The 24,194-nt window shown below is 43.7% G+C and overlaps 1 protein-coding gene across 1 annotated transcript in view; it reads right to left on the minus strand.

Annotated features, from left to right (window-relative positions):
* Txk (TXK tyrosine kinase) overlaps nt 1–24,194 on the minus strand; it is a 60,902-nt gene that overhangs the window by 31,921 nt on the left and 4,787 nt on the right. The window contains exons 2-5 of the mRNA XM_034509069.2: nt 9,611–9,665; nt 8,583–8,685; nt 7,601–7,803; nt 5,170–5,235 (exon numbers count right to left, since the gene is read on the minus strand). Coding sequence (XP_034364960.2) covers nt 5,170–5,235; nt 7,601–7,803; nt 8,583–8,685; nt 9,611–9,665 — 427 coding nt within the window. The remainder of the gene's footprint in view (nt 1–5,169; nt 5,236–7,600; nt 7,804–8,582; nt 8,686–9,610; nt 9,666–24,194) is intronic.

The following is a 24,194-nucleotide window of genomic DNA, read 5'->3' on the forward strand; positions in this document are numbered from 1 at the left end:
AAGGAAATAGTGATAAAACAGTGAAAAGCTGACTCTGTAAGGCCAAAGCTGAGTTCTATGTGTGGACGGAGGAAACAACTACTTCTGTGTCCACACAGTTAGTGGATTCACAGGGACACACATGAGACCTTCATGCCTCTTTGTTAGCCAAAGCCCTGTCACAATTCTACAACATGTGAAGCTATATTTGTCACTGCTGGCCTGGCTAGGCAGATGCCTTGTGTGAGATGAACATAAATGAGTGCATAGCAACCCTGCCAGTTTGGGGAGAATGGGCAGAGCGGTCCCTGGAAGATCTGTACGGACACATTGCAGGTGTGCCTTCCTCCTTCAATTACCTTGGAGCCTCAGACCATGTGTGTGTCTGTCAGCCTGGATTCACAGACAGGAGCCTAGCTTAACTGTCCTCTGAGAGGCTCCAACCAGAAGCTGACGGAAACAGATGCAGAGACCCACAGCCAAGCAGTAGACAGAGCTCAGGAAGTCTCGTGGAAGAGTTGGGGGAAGGATTGAGGAACCCAGAGGGGATAGGGACCCCACAAGAAGATTAACAGAGTTAACCAACCTGGACACTTAGGAGCTCTCAGAGAGCCACCAGCCAAAAAGCATTAAAAAAAACAAAAAAACAAAACAAACAAACAAAAAAACAACTAGACCTAGGACTCCTGCGCATATGTAGCAGACGTGCAGCTTGGCCTTCACGTGGGTCCCCCAATAACTGGATCAAGGGCTCCCCCTGACTGTGCTGACTGCCTGTGGATCCTGTTCCCCTAACTGGGCTGTCTTATAGGGCCTCAGTGGAAGAAGATGTGCTTAGTCCTGCAGTAAATTGCGATGCCATGGTGGGTTGGTTCCCCAGGAGGGACCTCCCCCTTCTCAAAGGTGAAGAGAGGGGAAATGGGTAGAGGGGCCGTGTAAGGGGAGACTGAAGGGAAGAGGGAAGGGCTATGATCAGGATGTAAAGTGAATAAATAAATAAATGGAAAAAAACTGTAAAATGCTACTCAAAATGAGAGACGTTCATATAAGTTGCATTCTCAAATATATTTTCCACCTGCTATGATGTTAGTGTTAATTTTAGTATTTTACATTTGTTCATTATAGTGATAAATAGCAAAAGTGAATGCATTCTTCTTGTTTAAATATGAAGTAGAAATTCGCCCATATGGAAATGTCTTAAGAATAACTTCAAAGTGGTCACTAGAGAGCCAGGTAAAAAAGACTTGTGACAAAGTCAGGGCTTTGGGGGACTATTTCTTCTAAGTAATGACTAGGTGCAATGAGATCACAGTAGGGAGCACCGTGTTTCAGAATCTCATCCATGGACATCATATGCTAACATTTAGAAGGGCTTATAAAAAATGAGGGAAAACCATGTCTTAGTTTCATTTCCTGTTGCTAAGCTAAAACACCTCAACAAAATCAAGGAAAGGTTTATTTTGGCTCAGAGGTCCAGGTTACAGTCCACTGTCGCCAGGAAGTCAGGGCAGTAGGAACTAGAGGTCGTTAGGCATGGCCCATCCAGTCAGGAGCTAGCAAGTCCATTCCTCCACTGCCATTAAAGCCTACTTCTTCGGGATTCCAGTATATACCAAAATCCAGCTGAGACATCCAACTTCAGGGGCTGACAACTACTGGATTCTTGGATCTTCCATTGACATATCTATATCTAATGTAGACAGCTATTGTTACACCAGCTGGACCACAGCCTGCAAACCACTATAATAAATCCCCTTTAAGATATATATATATATATATATATATATATATCATCTTAAAGTTCTGTTCCTCTAAAGAATTCTGACTACCACACTGACTAAACACAGTTGCCTGGTCCTATACAGTTAGGGAGCCCCTGCATAGGGAATGGTGCCAACCACAATGGGCGGGTCTCCTTACTCTGTTGATGAAATCCAGATAATCCCCTATGGTTGTGAAGAGAATTCTCATTGAGTCTCATTGAGACGCTCTTCACAGGTGATCATAGATTGCATCAAGTTGACAATTAAAACCACCATAGACTGTATCTTCCATATCTAGACACTTTATACTAAACTGATACCAAATGGTGGACATTTAAAAATCAACCCAACATATGAAGCTACAGTTCAGTAGAAACAGCCTGTGTGTGTGTGTATGTGTCATATAAGGCCTTGAGTCTCACATGCATAGCTCCTAGCATTCTGACAGTGAACCTGAATGGGTGTGGGGTAGTATGAGGATAGACCCCTCTTAGATTTCTAAGTAGTGGGTAACATTGTTGTGTTTTGATTTAGAAAGCCCATTACATCTGAAAAGGTGGATTTGCTTCCCTTAGTCAATGACTGTGTAGCTCTGAAAATGTCAAGGATTCAGTACAGAGGAAAAAAGATACATCAACAAGTTTAACTCCCAGGTAGAGTTTGGACGATAAACCCATTTAGTATTTTAAATGCTTATAAGAAGATACGGGGCATTCTGGCTTTGCTGGTTTCAAATGCATAATTAATTCTAAACTTGTTATTTGCAGCAAAAGAGAATTTAACTCATTTGTAAATATTTGCACAGTTAGGAGAACTTATTTTCCCACATCATTTAAACATTCAGCTTTCCAGCATCACTTAAAGGACTTACACGGGACTTATTACAACTCTATGTTTGTTCTGCCAACCACGTGAGAGACTTAAAACCATAAGTGACTATATGCGGTTTATTAATGCAAATCAGATATTTCAGAAAGTTTAATTAACTGGGCTCATAAGTGGCACTAAATATTTAAGTATGTTTAGCGGATAGAACTTGAATTGCAATGATTATTCTTATTTACTTAAATTTATAAATAATTTATCAAGATGGGCCTGTTGAATGTAAAAGCTTACTGAAAGTTGTGTGAGTACAACTGTCTGTTGATAATTTGAGTGTGTGTTTAAAACAAAAGCAGCCATCAATACTTCTAAATATCAGCATTCCCCCCGGGATAGCGGAAGTCCTCCGTCATGATAGCGGAAGTCCTCCGTCATCGCCACACTCCCTCCTACCACCTCGAGAGCACATGTCATGTTCTTATACACGTCTTTCCTAACCCAACTCTTCCATCTACATCCATCACTTCCCCCTGGTTTTTCCTGCACTACTCTTTTAGAGCTACAATTTAGCACTATAATTTAGAATCATATATTTGTATTTAAAATATATATAAGATTGTTTTAATGTCCTTTTTTCTCTGTTAACTGTAAGCCTCATCCAAACAAGGAAAGCTCTGTGTGTTCTAAATTGCATCCCCAGGGTTCACAACAACTAAGATCAGATACATCCCCAGTGTACCACAAATGGGGTTGAACACATAAACAGAATTCAGATGCTAATGCAACTAGGACATGCTGGCCACCTGTGAAACTAGGCAGGGTGGGACAAACTGTGAAGGACTTTCCCATGGTCTTCATTGTTCACAGAAATATCAATAATCACTAGACTGTATTGAATGTTACTCTGTACCACATGAAGTAGGTATCCTCACTTATTAGAGCATTCAGAGACAGTAGAACGTGTTGCCCAGAAACAAAGCACCGTAATGATGACACTATAGTTTGTACTTGATTAGTCCTGCACCCAGTAACTCCACCTATGGAGGGTTTCTTTGGATAGACATCACAAAGTGTATGGCCCATACTATGTGATAGATAAGTTCTAGTGGTTAGTTATGACAACTATTTTATTTTTAGGTTAAGGCACCTGCTTAAAAAGAAGTAAAATTTAGACAGTCATCCTAAAATTTGAATCATTAAAAAACATGATTTCAAAATTTATGGAAACAGGAGCCCAGAGAAATAAAATGGAAATTCTGACCCTAGAGGGGTTCATTTGGTATCTACAATATAGACCAGTCTAAAACCAGAGGCTTGGCTTAGTCTAAACAGAGGAAGCCAAGAGCAAATGAGACATGGTGGAAAGAAATGAAGGTGGCTTTGCTGGCAGTGAGTGTCCATTCAGTAATCACCAGACTTGAACAACAGTCTAAAAAAGTGCCCTATTTTTCTAATTATTCTGGGTTAGTTTTCATGCACACTCCCCTTTAAACTAGACTTGTGTTGCTGGCCAGCTTCATCACAGGGGAACAGTGAGATCCCATGGGGCAGTCTTGTGTCACCATAAATGGCCACCACGCTATTTTCTACGGGAGATGGCTCAGTCCCCCAAAGAGGGTGAGAGTGGAGACTGGAATCTTAAGCCAACGGGTCAGGTCAACAAAAAGGACATTTGAGACAGCAAAGAGTGAAGGCACTTGGTGATGGAGCAGAAGAGTGTGACACAAGGGAGGAAGGAAGAGCCACCAGAGCAGTCTGGGAAATCCTATCAGATGTGTCGCATGTCCTGGGAGCATCTCCATCTATGCTCAAAGATGGCCCTGTATACTCATGGAAACTTTTGGAACTGGAGCTATTTTAGGGACAGGTATACTGAATCTTGCCTAAATGAGTAGCAAGGCCAAGGGAGTGTCTGCCTCTGTATTTGATGTCTGGTCTCAAGAAATACTTGACACCACTACTCTTATCACAAACTGATGCCTGTTGGAAGTATTTGCTAGTTACAAAATAAGAACGCAAAGGGAAGAGGGGGCATGAATCCAAACTGAGAATCTAACTTTATAAAAAACACAAGATGAGCTCTGTCACTTTGCAGCTGTGACTTCATCTACCAACCTTACGTTCCCACCAGAAGCATGAAATCTACAAATATAATTGTTATCTAAAAGAGAGGAAGGTTTTTTAAAGCAGACAATCGATAAGCATAATTAAGGTTCTTTCAAACGATATCATTAGCCTACCTCTTCTCTTCAGCTATTTCTGAAAAGTATCAGAACAAGAGCCAGCATGTAAGAACCATATGGTGTAGACTGTCCAATTTACAATCTGTCATTTTGAAAAATAAATGCCCCGTGAGGGACACACAGTACAACACGTGTATCAGTGCATCTAAGGCATGGCCACACCAAACAAAACAAATATGAGCTTAAGAGGGGTTTTCAGAAGCAACTGTGGTAAGAACAGAGGTCTCTTCATTGCTTAGACTATCAAATGTGTTACTTTCTTTTTCTTTTACAAACTCGAAAAGTGTCTATACTTCAAAGTTCTCAGCAGGTCTCTGATTTTCCAAGGTTAATCACAGTGCAGTCTTGTTGAGGGAACTTACTCGTATGTTTCTAAATTGGTGAGTCTGTTTTCTGTCACATAGTTACTTGGGATTAAGCCTTCATTCCTACAACATAACACAAAACAAAAATCTCAAGATGGAAGACCAGTTTGCAACATTACTGTGACAACAGTTACTCAACCCCACCCCCACCCCAACCCCAGGACAATTTAGGGAAAAAGCATCTTACTCATTACACTGTTAAACAGATAAAAATGTTTGTCCTTTCCAACTCTACAAAAACCTCTTTACAGTAGGTACCAAGATCCTGACTTACAAATGAACTATTTTAAGAGATTATATGACGCCATTCTCTTTTCTTTTGTCGAAATAATCTTATCATGTAGCCCAAGCGGACCTCAAATTCCCAGCCACTTCAAGAGTGATAGGGTTTCAGGCAGCTGCCACTGTGCCCAGCTCCAATAAACCAATATGCATTTTAAAGGAAAAGTGGGTGTGGTTCTGAGTTTAGACTCAACAAACTCTGTTCCCTGAGAAGGCTGTTGTAGGCAGAAGAATTGTCCCTCACTACAGGTTGGAATGACTCAGACGTAAAAACAAGCAATTAGCTTTTTATTTTGCAGTTGAATGCATAAAAAACACTGCCAACATTCTGCTCTGTCTCCTTTGGGTCCAAAAAAAAAAAAATCTACATTCACCACCCAAAATAAAGGACAGGCTAACTGACTCATCCAAAATTGAGTCTAAGCTCAGCCCAACCTGGATTATGGGAGGATTTCAGGTGGGGTTGGATAAGTCAGCATCTGGGTTCCCACCTGTCAAAAGGAATCATTTTCCTTATCTCTGGCAGGGGGACATATGGCTACGTGTGGTTGCCTATCAAAGCCCAAGCCAGCCTCCGGGCTCCCTCAGTATCACAAGTACCTGCTATACATTTCAAGATCTATGTTAACATCCTTCTTCTCCCAGCCCCTCTGATGTCCCTCCTCACACCTGTCCCACCTCACACCTCCTCCTACCTGTTCATTCTCTTTATAATGCCAAGGTTTCTTCTGCCTCTACTATTCCCATTGTTCTATCTATGTGTGTATCTATCTACATATGTATCTATGTATGTATCTATCTACTATCAACTCTCTCTTATTATCTATTATCTATCATCTATCTATCTATCTATCTATCTATCTATCCATCCATCCATCCATCTCTCCCCTATTCTCTGTCTTGCTGTCTCACTACCTCCACTCCCTTCTCCCACTTCCTCAGCCCTGGCCATCTCCACTTTGCCGGCCATGCTCAGTCACTTCCTTTCCTCGCCACTGTCTCTCACATCTACAATAAACACCTAGCCGGATCATGGAGGAGTCACACTGGCAAGTTCTTTACCGAGCCCCCTCATATACAGTCACTACTTCCAAACAGTCCCGTCCCTGCACACAGCACCACTGTCCACTCAGTGGTCATTTTCAATGAGCTATGCTCACGTGGTGAAACATGTGGAGTTGTTTTATTAGATTTAATTTACATAAAAGTTATCGTGATTCAAGCCTTGTTCTACAACTACTTTCAGCTTGTCAAAAATAGATCTTAGTGGTCTTTTGGTCATATCAAATGGAGTTAAAAGAGTAAGAAAAAGAGAGACCCTGCCTTCCCTGCTGACAGGTATCTACAGCTTCCATAGCTAGGGAAAGATGACCATTGCAGGGAATTAGGACTTTCCCTGTTGATCTCTGCATTATAGGAATAGTCTTACTTGAGTCCAAGGACCATGCTCAAGGTTGCTTTACAGCATTGCTTGTAATGCAAGATGGGCCAAACTAATATATATATATATATATTTAAACTTGTATTAATATATAAAAATTAAAAATAATGGACCCAATGCCTTGGCACTTTCCACTTTTAGCTTAGTCACTGTGATATCAACTGATGGTTGTCAAATCATCCTTGAGAGATCCCCACCTTAGATGCTGAAGCAGACAGCCTCAATGATCTCTGAGTTCCTCGGGTCCACTAGTCTAGCTAACCATCTAGCTCCGGGAGTTCCCTTTCTTGGCCTCTGTCCAGTGCTGGGGTTCCAGGAGGGTCACCACCAGGTCCACTGGATGTTTATGTGTGTTCCAGTCCCAACTTTTGTGAAACAGTCGATTCATGGACTGAGCCAACGCCCCAGGGCTTATTATTCATATTCTACAAGTAAAAGCTCAGGCGTGTGATCTCCAGGACACACGGGGGCAACTGATAACATGGGGAAGTGAAAGCAGGTGTATCTGGTTTGGAGACTCTACCGGAAGTCACTGTGTTCTAATATTCTCTTACAAAAAGGATTTGGAGACTGTTCTATTCTATGCAGATGGAATTGCTGCAAACATGGAGCCAATGAGCCACTACGAAGGGTCTTCTTTACGTTTGGAAGTCTTCAGAGTTTGGGCCGAGGAAACATTTGGTAAGGACTAAGCCATTATCTTACCCAAGGCGGTCTCTGGCTTTCCACCAGTGAGGATCGCACCTCTCCAATATCAGATATTCCTCTGCTCTCTTCAGTGCCAAATTACAGGGCTCCCGAGGCAGGAAATCATAAAGAGCCTTGACCTGGATTCTCTCTTCCGGAAGCTCCTGAGGGAGGGGAGGCAGCGGCTTGCGCTTTGAGGGTTGCACCCGGCTTTTGTTGGACTGTAAAAAACCAAGAGGTCTCTTATTGTTTCAGTCATTTGTACCCAAAACAAAACCAAACAAACACGAAACCCACAAAGAACAGCACCCGCACATCTGCCTCCACCTCACCCTACTGCCCAGCTCGGACAAGGCAGAAGCCAAGACAAGTGCTTGTAGATGCTGACCGCGACACAGCACTGGGAGCCGGCAAGGCTACGTGCTACCTTTATCACAAATAAGCAGTAATAAATAGAGGCGGGTAGAGACTAGGTTTTCTCCATGGTACCACAAGGGGAGAACACAATGAAAGAATGAAGGGAATTGAGGTTGGAAAACAGCATCTGTCATTATTGACTCAGACAGAAGGGCAGGAGAGTAGGGTAGACCACGTGGTGGGGGTTTCCTTGCTCGGAAACAGTTTCACTTGGTAGTGATTCTTCACCTTTGAGAAGAGAAACACCCCCACTCCCAACCCCAACCCTACCCACTTCCCTTCCCTGTGCTGTCCCCAAGCTGCCTTCTCTCTTCCAGCACTCAGCTGGAAGTTAACCCTGAAAACTCAAGATCAATAGGAACAACAGTGTGTTTCCTTCCAATCACTGTCTTGTTTCAAACTCTTGTGTTTAAGTTTAGTGGAGTAGGCTAGCTTACCTGGATTTTCCTCTCACTTTCTTCGAGAACATTTATTGAGCACTTACTGTGTACCAATCATGATTCTAATTTTGGGGCTCGGTCACAAGCAGGATTTGTCTAGAGCGCCTGCCTGTGGGGGGACTCCCTGTGAAAACGACACTCACTTGATTTTTTCCCATCAGTTTGGAGAACCAAGGCCTCTGACGCTGGGAAGGCTTTTCTGAGAGTTCTTCGTCTCTGCTCAGGCTTATCTGTGTCCTCACTTGTCTGCCATTGAAAAGCAATCGCATCACAATTATTAATAACAAGAGCATCCTAAATCCTTTAGATTCTTTCAGAGATAGAACAATCTGGGTATCTTTTCTTAAAAAGAGAAAAAAAAATTGAAGTCTTCCTAGTTGTAACTCTTTCAACAGATTCCGAGCTGGAACTCTGAGGACTTTGTTTTCTGTATCCAGAGGTCAGAGAGGTTAAGTGAATTCAGAGTTGCTTTGAAATAAAGTTGCAAGAATATGTCATATCCCCCAGAGTCTGGTACTTACGAGGTTCTTAAAATTATAGTCAACCTGACAACTACTTACTCTGAGTCAGACAGAGTGCAAAGTGCTTCCTTGTTCATCCCTGTCACCAATTGTCATACATGCACAAGTGGGTGATTAAGAACACGGTGAACCCTGGCTCTACCAGGTCATACTGGGGCCTCAGATGAAGAAAACAACCTCTTGAAGCCTCAGGAAAACACCATGGGAAAGAATCTATGCAAACCTCACATAACAGTGTTTATCAAACAGCCGCTAGCATGATGCCTTGATTTAATTCTTACACAGTCACATACCAAAGGGTAAGACTCTCAGAGTGAGTCTTACATAATTAAGATAAGATTCTTGTGCTTAGGGAGGGCGGGATACTGACTGGAACACAGACTTACTAAACAGACAAGTTTCAAGGGAAGAACCAAGGCTCAGCATTCAGTGGAAACACACAGAAGAATTAGACTGTATGCAGGAGGGGGGACTCAAGGATCCAAGCACCCCTACAATTTGATTTATGTCTTTAAGAAGATGAGCTGTTCCCTGGGAACCAAGTGGGAAAGAGCTTCTCAGACACAAAGCAACAGACACAGACGGGAGGCTTCAGAGCCAGGAAACTGCGTTCGCCCATTTCCAAGAAATTGCCCTCACAGCAGACTCACCTCTTCTGCACTGAGCAGCAGCAGCAGCAGCAGAGGACAGACTGGAAGGTGCTATCTGAAAAGGAGATCATTGTCATGGTTAGGAAGCCAGGAGTCCATGACACTGTGTGGACCACTCTGGCTGTGCTCCCGATAACAGCAGGGAACAGTACACGGTCAGAGGCACAGGACCGTCATGATCATCTCCAGGAGAAGAAGACAAAAGCTGTCATCAAAACTGCAAAAAGAAGTTCTGGCACCCTGACCAGTGTGGTTTCCCTTCTCAGGCTCGTCTCTCTGGCCCAGTTTCTGCATTTCCTTTGTCTGTGAGTGGCCAGTACACTCTACTTGCTTTGTCATGGCTAGTGTTGGCTATCAGTACAGAAGAATAGGCTCCCAGCAACAGTGTTCTCCAAGGAAATCTCTTAGCAGGACTTTTAAATTAGGCCCATCACATTTTGTGTTTTGTTTGTTTGTTTGTTTGTTTGTTGGTTTGTTTTTAGAAACTAAACTCTGAACTTCCCTACAGATAACTGACAAACTTAATCTTTATCTAATTTTAAATTAGATCACCAATCTCCCAATCCTAGTTTTTTTCCTAGTTTCCAATTAACAAGCCACCTCGTTTGCCGTTATCCGTGAGCCCATGTCTGATAACGGCTCAAGAGAACCTCTTTCCCTAAGTGAGCAAACTAACGGCCCCTGAAGTTTTGAAAGGCCTCTCTTTCAACGTTAATTTCCAAGCTGCTTCTGATTGAGCCTCTTACTCTGTGGCTCCTTGGCTCCTGTATGTCTAGGCTTATAATGCAGACCTATCTGTAAACGAGGCCACATCTTTTACATCTTTCCTTAGCTCACAGAGAACTAACTGTGAATCTACTGGTAGGAGCCAAAGATTAATAGCTGAGTATGTCTCCTGATTGTGGAGTTTTCTTAATCTGCTGTGGGGGAGGGAGCTTCTTCCACATTATAATAGATAACATCTACAAGCCCATTTTAGCAGTTCACCGAGCCAGAGAACACCAGGCTCGTAAGAGACAGTTTGAACCACGCAAGTATTACGTTCATGATCCAGAATCTAGTCTTGGGGCTGGATCTATAGCTCAGTAGGCAGGAGCACTGGTTGCTCTTCCAGAAGACAGTGACTCACAACCATCTGTAACTCCAGTCTTGGCTCATCCGGCACCCTCTTCAGGTCTCTGTGGTCATCAGACACAAACATGGTACATATACATGCAGAAACAATAACCAGATGCATAAATAAAATTAATTAAAATTGGAATGATAGAAATTTTTTAAAAATCTAGTCTTGTGTTTCCTCAGCTGCTGCCAACGTTCTCAGTTTTTCTCAAGAAACCAAGGCAGTGTTGTACTGGGGCCCTCACTCTTTCCAGTGACAGGCACGGGGCTGATGGTCCACACCACGGCTGCAGTCTCCAAGCTCACCTTGTTGCTTCTTGCATGGTACTAAGTAACCATGGCAGAAGATAAAAGCTTTGTCCTCAATGGATTCAACATCCAACCCTTTGGGCCTGGTTTTGTTTGTAAAGGCCCTCTCCAATGTCAGTATTGAGAGCATCATCTACAATGTTGGAGCTGGTAGACCTGCTCCAGCAGCTAGTACTTCAGTAGCTGTGTTCCAGGGGCTAGTGCTCCAGCAGCAGCTGGTGTTCCAGGGGCTAGTGCCTCTCCAACTAAAGGTCTCGTCCCCAATACTGCTGCTGCCCCAGTGAGGAGAAGAGTAGAAACCACAAATGAAGAACGGGACACGGGCTTTGTCTTTTGACTAAATGTCTTTTGAAATCTATTCTGTAAAAAAGCTGGACTCAATAAAGAAAGAAAGAAAAAAAAAAAAAAACCTATGGAATCCAGTCCTCGCTCTCAGCAAGCTGTCAGTTACTTTTCAAATAAAAGGTGATCAGCAGAGCAGCCCGAGTCCAGAAATAATTCCAAATTCCTGGGATTTTCCAATAGCTCCATATGGACAGCACTCCATGATGTTGCACTTGGTCCCAGGTCACCACCAGTGACAGTTTGAGAAATGGATCATCAAGCCATTTTCCCAATGAACAGGATTATCCCCGATAATATTTATTTATGACCAAATAAATCTTAGCTCTGACTTTGAATCTGCCATCTGGCATCTCAGTGATGGCAGCCACTACACCAGACAGGACTCCCATGGGGGAAAAAGCATGTTAGTAGAAGAGCTGTTTTTGCTGCGTGTGGTGGCTCACACCTTTAACTGCTGTACTCAGGAGCAGAGACAAGGGGATCCCTGAGTTTAAAGACAACCTGATCTACATAGCAAATTTCAGGACGTGAGAACTTATGAAAAGGGGAAAAGAAAAAAGATAGGAAGAAAGGAAGAAAGGAAGGAAGGAAGGAAGGAAGAAAGGAAGGAAGGAAGGAAGGGAGGGAGGGAGGAAGGGAGGAAAGGAGGAGAGGAGGAAGGAAGGAAGGAAGAAAGGAAGGAAGGAAGGAAGGAAACAACAAAGGAAGAAAAGAAGGAAGCTTTTTAAAAAAAACTTTAAAAAAAAGATTTTCTTTATTTTTATGTGTGTATGTGTGACCACACACACACACACACACACACACACACACACACACACTCAGATGCCAAAGGAATAAAGAAGATAGCATTGTTTCTCCTGGAGCTGTGAGTTACAGGCACTCATAACCCTCACAAATATGAGTTCTAGGAACTTAGCTCGGGTTCTTTGTGAGAGCATCAAGTGCTCTCAACTACTGAACCATTTCTCCAGGCCCATAAAAGAGCTACATAGAAAGGTATTAATCACAAAACTATAACTGGGGTAAGGGAACCACAGAGATATTCAAAGTGCTATCCTTAATTGTCACTTTCCTTAAGTCCAAAGAGACTATGAGAAAGAGAAGAAGCTAGGCAGAAAGAGTGAATTTTAACAGCAGTTATGCTCTGAAGCTTAGGGATAAAAAATAGCACCAAGCATCTTCCCTGTGATCCAACCAGAAATCAGATGATTTAGAATCATGTCAATCTAACCATCCCAGATTCCCCACACACCCTTACTGTGCTTCGGTAGAATGTAGGTTGAGAGGAATAACTAAGAAGAGAGGCACAGATGGTTGAGCCATTTTGGAAGCTGGCCGCCATATTTAACCCTTACCAAAGCAACATTTATGCAATAGTTTTGCATTTCTCTGATTTAGACTCATCCAATGCACAGTCATTGAATCTCCAGTATACACATTGGGTATACAGTTGTAAACTGATCTCCCCACTGGGCTAAAGTCCAGTCCCTGATGAAAATAATCCTTCGCCCCTGTCGTTCACTCTGAGTCATAAGCTCAGTTACTTTCTCTTTTCTTTTCCTGCAAACAAGACACATCTGCAGGTTTGAAAATAAATTTCATTCCCGATTCCTAAAAAGCTTCAGTATATATGTTTCTGGGTTTTCATATTCCAGCTGCTCCTGTCAGTTTTTATCAGCTTTGTATGGTACCTGTGTGAGCCAACTGCCAGGCAGACAGAAAGACAGACACAGATAAACAGAGACAGACACACAGACCACTCCTCAGAGGGAGGCTACATTAGTCATTCAGAACTCTATCTTCTTTGGAAGAATGAATCCAATTGATTTTCTGACCCACTTATTGTATGGTTGTTGTAGAGCCTCATAGATCTATACCTATTCCATCTGGGAGATGAAGAATTGAGTACAGATTATACAGATAAATGAAACAAGTCAACACAGGATCGATTGTGGCAAAGTGCCATGCCCAAGTTCATGTACAAGTACTCAAATGTGAAACTTCTACCAACATTTCTCCTCCCATGTCACCGTTTTTTCCTCTTCTCATTAGACTGTTTCTATCAGTACAAATACACTGTTCATTCAGCCACTGTTAACAGAACACAGCAGAAAGCTCCATATTCTTATTTACTCTGCCAGTTTTACATCACTAATGGTCAAATCCAGAGATGGGTAGCCTACACTTGTTGCCCCTGATTGCTTTTCGTTTATTTCCTCTTTCTTCTGAGGGTCTTGTGAGGGTCACTGGTGACCCACACACTGTGAAATCCAATGGTCAGTTTCAAGTCCTCCTCTTGTGTGCCCTGGGCAGCATCTGACACTATATCCACTTAGGCTTGTTCTGTTTTGGAGTGTTACCTCATCTACCTTCCTGGCCTCTTAATTGGCCTCCAAAGCCTTTGATCTTTTCTTTGTCTCATTCCCTCCTTTGATCCTTTCATTTCCTTCTGTAGCTTAACCAACTATCCATCAACTCATGACACACAGATGTACACATCCAGGCCATTTCTTATGAACCCCAGCTGAACACACCCAAACAAACTCTCAAATTCCTCTCTTGGATGTCTAGCAGTCACCTCAATTGGATATTGAAATGAAATATGAAATCTTATTTTTTTCTCTGCTCCCCGACTTTCTCTCTCTGCCCTTCTCCACCTTGTCAACAGCAAGAGTGTGAATGTGTGTGTGTGTGTGAGTGTGAATATGTGTGTGCACATACGTGCGCACACACACACACACACACACACACATGCTTAGATCTCCAAATTTCTCAGGATTCCAGTTCAAAGTGATAAAATTGTTCTAGAAATGGATCAAGGTTGTGCAGTATGGATGTATTTATTGTTACTGAAAATACCTAAAACAGCAGACTTTCTTCAGAATATTGCTATAGCTTAGATCTTGACCGTCCCACCAAAGTCTGCAAGCGAAGGCCTGATGCTGCCTATGGTATTGGAGAACTCCGCTGAAGGTGGGGAGGCTGGATGCCAAGGCAAAACTGGGCTGCTGGTTGTGTATTCTTGAAAGATCTTGGAACCTTATATTTTTCCTTCTCTTCCTCTATGTTTCTTGAAGCAGGGAACCAAAACCAGCCTTCCCCTCTTTTAAGTTGATTAGCTTAGGCTTTCTGTTCCAGAAACCGAAAGCTGATTGCTGATTAGTGTATTTTCCTTCACAATTACCCCAATTATACCCTCCCCCACACACATGCACACATGCATGTATACACACACACACACACATACACACACACACTGCTTTCCTCCAGCCCATCTGTTACTATGGTCAAACCACTCTTACCTCGTCTGGTTTCTTCCCATTTCTACCCTAAGCCACTTAGTTTATTTTCAACACAGTGGCCAGAGGAACTTCTTTTTAAACCTGTCAGATCATATTACTCCTTGTCTGTTAAACTCCTCAGGGGCTCCCATTTCACTCAGAGTCGTAGCCTAGGAAACCCTCCAGGATCTGCCATCCCTTTGTCCCTGTCTCTCAACCAGGCAGCTTCTGGAGCATGCCAGGTCAGCTGTGGGCAGGCTCTTGGCTTTCGTTAGCCTACAGTGTCTTCCCTCAGGGCCTGCAGCACCAAGACTCTGCAATCCCTCCAATCTCACCTTGTCAGTGGGAGTATGTCCGACTATTACAGCCAGCTACAGGCTTGCCTGTGAGACCTCCTCCTCTGTTCTGTCTTCTTTCTCTTCTTCCATGAGTTTCTCTCCTTTTAACACAGTATTCATTCATTTATTTATTTACGTACTTACTTTCTGCCTTCCCTTTAGAAAAAGAACAGAGATTTGTGTGTGTGTGTGTGTGTGTGTGTGTGTGTGTGTGTCTGGCTTATAGTTATTTCCTAAGAGACTAGAACAGTTCTTCAGAAATAATATATGTGATAAATACTTTTTGGATAAGTGGATGAATTAATATGTTTGCCAGAGCACCAAATCCTAAGTTCGCTCAGAACATTTTATTGGGGTTTGCAAACCATAGTTGGGAACTGAGTGATTGAATACCACAGGAAACAATGAGTCTCACAGACATAGAGGATTAGATTATGAAAGTCTTGTAAGTAAAGCAGCCCAGGCCTGAGGCCTGTCTTCCTTGCAGTACTGGGTTGTAACTACACAATAGAAGGGCACAGTTGGCAATATCAAAATACAACCAACTGTACTCAGCCTAGAAACTTGCTATAGACACTTATGACATCACGTTTGAATATAACCTAAAATATTTGATTTAATAAGAGCTAATAGTCACTTTATATAGTTTATGTTTGCCTTATGCTTACCGAAATGTTTAAATCTTAAAGATCTATAAATAAAAAAATCAAATAAAACTATCATTTTTTATATGGACAGATGTTCTAAGACTTTCTACACACTTATGATTTTTAGTGATAGATATAAAGGAACTTCTTTTGTCTAATTCATCCACCTCTTATGCTTGTATGATCCAGAATTTTCATCTCCTTCATTATCCTCAATAAAAAACCTAGCTCACTTCTTCTTAATCTTCTCATGTTTATCAGACCACCACAGAAACCCAGGGTTCTTGGTGAGACCCATCATGGGTAGCTAGTCGGCCATCATGGATAGCTAGTCGGCCATCATGGGTAGCTAGTTGGCCATCAGTTTGCTCCACCTGCCCAGCTCTTCCTCTACCATTTCATCACCAGCATTGGCTCAACTAAATCTCATGCGCATGCACGCGCACACGCATGCACGCGCATTCATTCATGTGCTCTTACCCTGACCCTGTGGAAAAGGGAGTACTTTCCAGACGTGGAACGTGAATCATAGAAAGTAAACTCCCTATGAGAATCAGAAAGGTACTCCACAGAGATCCAGGACCAGGAGCTAAACGTGTACCTGGATGTTTGTGCCTGACTCTAGGGCCTTTGCTCCGAGTGGTCTCTTCCAGTCATTCTGTAGTCCCTGAAGCAGCCTTGGCCAACAGCTATGTCTTCAGTATAATTCTGTCCCTCCTCCAGTTGACTCTGTTGTCCCCAATTCCCACTGTGCTCCCATCCCCCACTTGCTCTCTTCTCAGACAGGAACACTTCTGAAAAGAACTCCCACTGCAATCCACTCCCTTCGTTGTGTGACTTCCTAAAGCACACATTGACTGCCCTGGCCCGTGCTGCCTCATTAGGTCCCACTGTACCCGGTGATTTCTTTACATGGGCTTCACCTCTCTCAGGTATCACAACCTCTCCATTATCGACATTGCCCATCCCATCATCCTTTATTGGGGGGGGGGGCTTTCCTGTGTACCCTATTTAAACCTCTAGTGCATACAAGATGCATGTAACAACAACGCCTCCTGGCCTTAGACACCCATACCACTGTCACCTTCCAGCTGTGAAAACCAAAACAACTCCACACACTATAAAATGTCCCCTTGAGGTAAGCGATTATCCTAAGTTGAAAGCTACTGTATTCTAAGCTCTTATGGGTCCTTCTGTTCCGAGGGACTGGATCCTACATCATTTTTTTTTCCATAGCATCCAGATCAATACCTGACATATAGCCAGAGCTCAGTAAATAAGGGCTGGATAGGACCCCATGGGTCTTCTTGCCGTTGTATTAGGCCTCGGGAGTAACCCTATCATGCAGGATCTCAGTCACACACAGACTATGTGTGCAGCACCACGTGTTGACCATGACCTTTGACTAGGGGATCCTGTGGAACAGCAAAGTTGAGGGAGAGCCTTGGGACTTTAGCTAACATTTGTGTTGGGGGCTACAAGCCTAAGACTCCATCCCAGATCTACTCAAAAAGCAAACAGGAACTGAGAAAAGCTTAGCCAAAAATACGCATCTGGTAATAGTGGGTTCTCATCCGTCATCAAGGACTGAATCCGGAAATGTTAAACAGAATTACTAAAAGTTCAGTTATACCCATTTGATTAGGATTAGCTCCAACATATAAAAAGGACACATGTTCCCCTATGTTCATAGCAGCCTTATTTATAATAGCCAGAAGCTGGAAAGAACCCAGATGTCCTTCAACAGAGGAATGGATACAGAAAATGTGGTACATTTACACAATGGTGTACTACTCAGCTATTAAAAACAATGAATTCAGGAAATCCTTAGGTAAATGGATGGAATTAGAAAATATAACCCAATCACAAAAGAACACACATGGTATGCACTCACTGATAAGTGGATATTTGCCCAAAAGCTTTAAATATCCAAGATACAATTCATAGACCATATGAAGCTCAAGAAGAAGGAAGAACAAAGTGTGGATACTTTGGTCCTTCTTATAAGGGGGAACAAAACGCTCATGGTAGGAGATACAAAGACAAAGTGTGGAGCAGAGACTGAAGGAAAGGCCATCCAGAGACTGCCCCACCTGGGGATCCATCCCATATACAGTCACCAAACCCAGTCACTATTGTGGATGGCAAGAAGTGCTTGCTGACAAGAGCCTGATATAACTGTTTCCTGAGAGGCTCTGCCAGAGCCTGACAAATACAGAGGTGGATGCTCGAAGCCAACCATTGGACTGAGCACAGGGTCCCCAATGGGGGAGTTAAAGAAAGGATCATAGGAGCTGAAGGGGTTTGCAGCCCCTTAGGAGGAACAACAATATGAACCGGCCAGACCCCAGAGGTACCAGGAACTAAACTACCAACCAAAGAGTACACATGGAAAGACCCATGGCTCCAGCCACATATGTAGCAGAGGATAGCCTTGTGGGACATCAATGGGAGGAGAAGCCCTTGGTCATGTGAAGGCTCGATGCCCCAGTGTAGGGGAATGCCAGGGCAGGGAAGCAGGACTGAGTTGGTAGGAGGGGGAGCACCCACATAAAAGCAGCAAGAGCAGGGATGAGATAGGGGGTTTCAGGGGGAAAATCAGGAAAGGGGATAACATTTGAAATGTAAATAAAAAATATCTAATAAAATTTTCAAAAAAAGGGAGAAAAAGTATTAGCATACAGGAGTCAAAGAAGACATGCCCCATTTTCTTATAGAAAAAGGGTTGTCCTTGAAAACTAATTAAGAGCTTCATTTGGGAGTAATAAACTAAAGTAATGAAACCCATCTTCTAGAAATCCTGCTCGCAACTTCTACCAACATGCCCCTTATCACATACTTGGCAACGTGTACCCAAAGCTATCCCTACACTATAAGCTAGCCTATGCTACCTGACTCAGCACTCTCACACTGAGGTAGCTTCTATTACTTTACGGTGTGATGGTTAAGCTTCATTGTCAACTTGATGAGGCACAGAACATGGTGGAGACTGGGGAGGTCCACCTTTAGGTGTGTCCTGAAGATCTTTCTAGAGAGGATTAACTAAAGCCTTAAGACCTACACCATCCCATAGGCTAAGGACCCAGACAGAAGTGAGGGAGAAAAGGGGGAGGGCCAGCCAATCGTTATCATTCATCCTTCCCTCTACTTCCTGTTGGCCATGACATCAACAATGTTTCCCCTCTACAGCTCCTGCTACCAAGATCTTCTGTCCAAGCACATGGGTACAAGCAACCAATACTGAGCCCTTTGAGACTGTGAGCCAAGATGAACTCTTCCTCCCTTAAGTTGCCTGTGTCAGTTGCCTTGGTCACAGCAAAGCAGAAGTAGTGAACCCATATGGAGGTGACAGGACCAGTCTCAGCATTACAGACAAACAGAGTAATGACAGAGGTTCAGCATTCTGTCCGGTCACATAGCATCTAAGCCAGAATGTAAACCCAGAGAGCTTCCTCAGAGTCCAGGAGCATAACAATAAGATGAGATGTGATTAAGACAGCAGTGAGAAGCACCTGCTAACAGAAGTCAGTCATGTTCTCAGTTTTCCCCACCACTTCCCTAGCACCTTGTCAACTTCTGTTCACTGTGTTCTCACCAGACAAACTGAAGGTAAACACCGAGCAGATGTGGTCTCCTCTAAAGACAGACAGAAGGAGAGAGCTGAGGAAGCCGATGGAGTCTTTGGCCCCTACAGCTCCTCTTGTCTGAGCCCCTGACTGAAATAAGATGTTTCCATATGGGATCTAGTGGGCACACCTCTCCTTACTATTAGGGGAGACTAATTCTGGGTAAGCTCTTCATGGCCAGAGCTGTGGTTAAAGGCATTTCCAGGTTTGTAATCCTGACTCCTCTGCTAGTCAGGACTAACAGGAAGATTGTTATAAAGGAATTGACTCCTGTGACCTTGGAGGCTAGCAAGCCTATGTCAGGAAGCTCAGAGGAAGGAGCTAGTCTGAGCCCGAAGGCAATCTGTAGACAGAACTCCTTGCTCAGGACTGTTGTTTCTTCCACAGAGACCCTCCTTTGTGGATAAGACTAACCGTACCACACAGGATAAGCCTCCTGTGACGATTTGTATATGCTCAGCCCAGGGAGTGGCACTATTAGAAAGTGTGGCCCTGATGGAGTAGATGTGTCACTGTGAGGGCTTTAATACCCTCACCCTAGCTTCCTAGAAGTCACCCTTCAGAAAAAGATGTAGAACTCTCAGTTCTGCCTGCACTAAGCCTGCCTAGATGCTACCATGCTCCCACCTTGATAATAATAGACTGAACCTCTGAACCTGTAAGCCAGCCCCAATTAAATGTTGTCCTTTATAAGACTTGCCTTGGTCATGGTGTCTGTTTACAGCAGTAAAACCCTAACTAAGATACCTCCCTAACCTAAAATCCATCCATTTAAATATTAATCTCCTTAAAGACATTTTTTCACACAAACATTCAGAATATTTGAACAGATTTTATCCAGGTACCATGCATAGCCCAGCCATGATGGTCCACAGCATCGGCAGTCACAGCACTTTAAATTTGAACACAGAGTCTGACGTGTCATCCAGTTCCTGGAACCAATTCTGCAAGGTGCCATGGCACACACATGCATCCATACACACATCATGTATACCTAATAAAAATAAAAATTGTAAACGGATAGATCCATTTTAAAACATACAACTCTGAAAGAGAAACCTCACTGTCACCCTGCAGGCCGGACTATAGGAAAGGAGGAGAGGACGGACCCTAGTTCACTGAGCCCCGATTCATGGCTGCATAATCTTGCTCGGTACAGTGACCTAAAAACCCAGCAGTGTTGCCCACCCCACCCCACCCCCACCCTGACATTAGCTTTGTTCTCTTCTGTGGCCTGGAATTTGAGAGGAAGGCTTTTCAAAAAATTCTTATTATTTCCTGATTTCGTAGCAAAGGCAATTGCCTTTATATGAAAGTACAGCCTGCCTCACTGTTGCTTTAATTATGTTCTGGTGTATTACTCTGAAGATCAAACACAGACACATGCTAACCAGCCAACCTCTGCCTATTCATAGACCCACCCCTTCTGCCACCACTAATGCATGCAAACAGCTGCCACCTCCTGTTCCCTTGCTCAGCATGAGTTCCCCAAATTCTAGATATATTTATTCAATGTTAACATTCTTGACCAAAATTCTCCCCAGTGCAGACGCCAGTGATCATTAGACTGGAGGGCATTTCCTGCTTATGGTGTCTAGGTCTTCCAGGAGAGTGAGAGAACTGGTGAGCTCCTTTCCACAGACATTCATAATGACAGGAGTCAGTCGGTATCTTTTGACAATGAGTCTGCAGAGAGAAAGCTCTTGCCCTTGTAGAAATTCCCAATTTACACAAGAACTGATGTACATTAACGAGGGCCTTGGCCAGAGACACAAAATGCCTTAGGGGTGAGCAATGGCCGTTTGCTTGCTGGAAGGTCCCGTGGGAAGGACACTCAGAACTGAGGATTTTTGCAGGAACCCAGCTCTCTCTCCCAGGCTTATGTTTGCACTGTTCTTTCTGTCTGCTTCTTGTTTTCCAGGATGATATGCCATTAGTAAAAAAAAAGCATCACATCCAGACAGGATCTCTGTAATCTTCCCACACTGGGACATCTCTCCCCAGCTAGGTGGTACCTGGACTATTTGTCACCAGTGATCCTGCCTCCTTTTATCTGGGATGGGTGCCTGAAGGGGGTTCCTTTCCAAGGAGGCTCACAGTAATCACAACAGAGATTTGATTGTGAACAAGAATTCACTAAGGAGCCTTGGAGGAGATGGGTTGGGGGGGGTGGATTGGGGAAGGAAGAATGACTTCCCAAAACAGTACTTATGATCACCTTTGGGCAAGTATAACCATAGTGATACAAAACCTTTAATCAAGCAGGCTGGGAAGTAATCACTGTGTCCTCAGTTTCTGAGAGTTACCAGCGATGTCTCAGTTTAGCCGCTGGTATAGGCTGTGTTGAGTTTCTTCTGGATTGATGCCTCCGAGGAGATTCATTCCAACTGAATGTGGGCTTCATAGGAACTGGCAGGTGGCTGGTGATTTTCTCCTTTAAAATAGGCTTAAACATCACCCAGTTTCAGGAGCTGCGTTAAGCTAAAAATTGTGATTTGTGCCTTTTAGGTGTATCCGCTCCAGAGAGCTGGGGGAAAGAAAGTCTCACAAACCTGTGGCCTCAGATGAACAGAATGGATCGTTTTTTGAAACAGTGTCTTTTTATACAGCTCTGTCTGTCCTAGGTTTGAAGTCACACTGCTGCCTCCCCAGTGCAGGAATTAAAGGGGCAGACTGGATACTCATAAATTCACTATAAACTAGGCATGGCCTCTCCCCAATCCCTCATGTCACCAGGAGAAAAGCCAAACTTCTTTCTCTGCAACAAAAGCCCACCACTAGATCTAAGTTTTATGGCCATTTGGGACAGGAACATTTTAAACGAGTTGACAGGTAGTTTGGGAAGGCTCAACACTGGTAGCTTTTCTCTAGTTTCCTGATAACAAACCAACAGCACACACCAGTGGAAAGTCAGAGCGAAAGAGATGGAAAAGCGATAGGTTGTGGTTTTCATGTGAATGTTTGTCCCACTTTAAACAGCTATTCTTTATTCTAAGTTTGTGTCCTTTATACATGTGGGGTGTTAATTATCTTGTGGGTACACCTCCATACCTTTTGTTTGTTTGTTCATTTACTCATTTATTCAGTCAGTCTCCCTAAGTAGACCAGGATGGTCTTGAACTTCAGACCCTCCAACCCTTGCCTCCCAAATGCTGGGTGGCAGGTTTACGCCACATACTTGATACCTTTCTAAGAACTGATGACCACGTCAGTACTATTTTTTTCTAAACATATTGGCCAAGAAGGGAATAACTCTGTAATAAGCCCCAAGCCACTTTGTTTTCTTTTGTTTCATATTAGGCTATAAAATTTTGATGAACAGTTACATTGGGGAATTCCACAGTAGGGGAAAAGAAGAAATGGGTCTGGGAATGGATACAGTTGGGTAGATAAGAAAGGCTCTTGGCCCGTCCAGTGCCGAGGTTCAGTCCTGTTGGGAAAGGAATATAAGGAAGACTAGAATCCAGGGAGTCTGGAGTCTCATACAACATGAGGAGATATTCCAGAGAGCAAAGGGTGGAGAAAGGCTGAGTGTCTCCCACAGGTGGACAGCATATGTCCACTTCTCAGCTGAGGTCAGGTCCCCTGCTCTACCCCTCAAAGAAATTCCTAAAAGCAAGTGTTTCCGGAGCTCTCTCTTATCACTGAACTCCACCCACTGACCTTGGTTGTTTTGAGACAAAGTTTGGTGAAGGCCAAGCTGGCCTGGAACGTACCTCATAGTCCTGACCTCAAACATAAGATCTTCTTGCCTCTCCCTACCTGGCTGTGCCCATCGGTGTTTGCAGAAATGCTCATTCCTTCCTGTAATAAGTCCATGTGAGCTGGACTCTCCAGTCATCTTACACACAATCTCTACTCTGCCCCACACCTCAAGGTCCTGTTTCCTAGAACTGTATTGTCTGTGGGCTCACAGGTCACAGGCTCACCCATCTCACTCGGTTTCCAGTCAGCTTGTGAAGTAAAGAAATGCCGGAACGAACCACAGAGCATAGGGCACTGGAGCACAAGCTGAGCTGCCTGCCTCTGGGTGGGCAGGAATGGTGGACGAAACTGGCCTTGGGGGCGCGGTGGGGGGTGTTGCTCCTCAGAGAAGCTATGGGATCTCCAAATCAGCACACAAGAAGTCAGGGAAGCCTCACAGAGGTGGGCACAACTGCCATTCTTAGAGTTAACTACAGGGGAAACATGACATTATTCCAAGACAAAAGGAAACAGATGTGTTGTGTTTATGACTATTTTAACAGTCTGTGGGTGAGAAAGACCATTGACCCCAGCAGAGGCGACAGAAGCGGAAACAAACATTTGCCTTGGATCTGTGACACTCTCCACCTTTGCCACTACAAATATTTTCTTCTTTTTTAAAATTTATTTATTTTTATTTATGTGCATTGGTGTTTTTGCACACATGTAGGTCTGTGTGAGGGTGTCAGATCCCCTGGAACTGGAGTTACAGGCAGTTGTGAACTGCCATGTGGGTGCTGGGAATTGAACCAGGGTCCTTTGGAAGGGCATCCAGTGCTCTTAACTACCGAGCCATCTCTGCAACTCCACTGCAGGCGGTTTCTATTTCTAGGCACAAAACTCTGCCTGTACCCAATTACTTTTATGATTGCTTTATTTTTGTGGACCAGTATGGGCTAGGGGCCCCTAAGAGCAAGTTCTCGGCACAAAGCAGATTTGCCCCAGAAGGACAAAGAGCAGCAAATAAGAGACCTAGAAAAGACAGAGGTTGGAGGGGAAGAAGAAGGAAGCAAGGGAGGGGGAAAGGTCCCAGAAGGGGCGTCACAAAGGATTGCCTCTGGCTAGAGAGGAGACAGACAAGGCCCATAGGAAAATGGCCATTTATAAAGGTAGAAGGGGAAAGCCCGCGTTAGAACGAGGTGTTTGATTTTAATTGGACATGTTAATTAGGTGAG

The sequence above is a fragment of the Arvicanthis niloticus genome, chromosome 7 (genome assembly GCF_011762505.2).
Source record: "Arvicanthis niloticus isolate mArvNil1 chromosome 7, mArvNil1.pat.X, whole genome shotgun sequence".
Taxonomy (NCBI): domain Eukaryota; kingdom Metazoa; phylum Chordata; class Mammalia; order Rodentia; family Muridae; genus Arvicanthis; species Arvicanthis niloticus.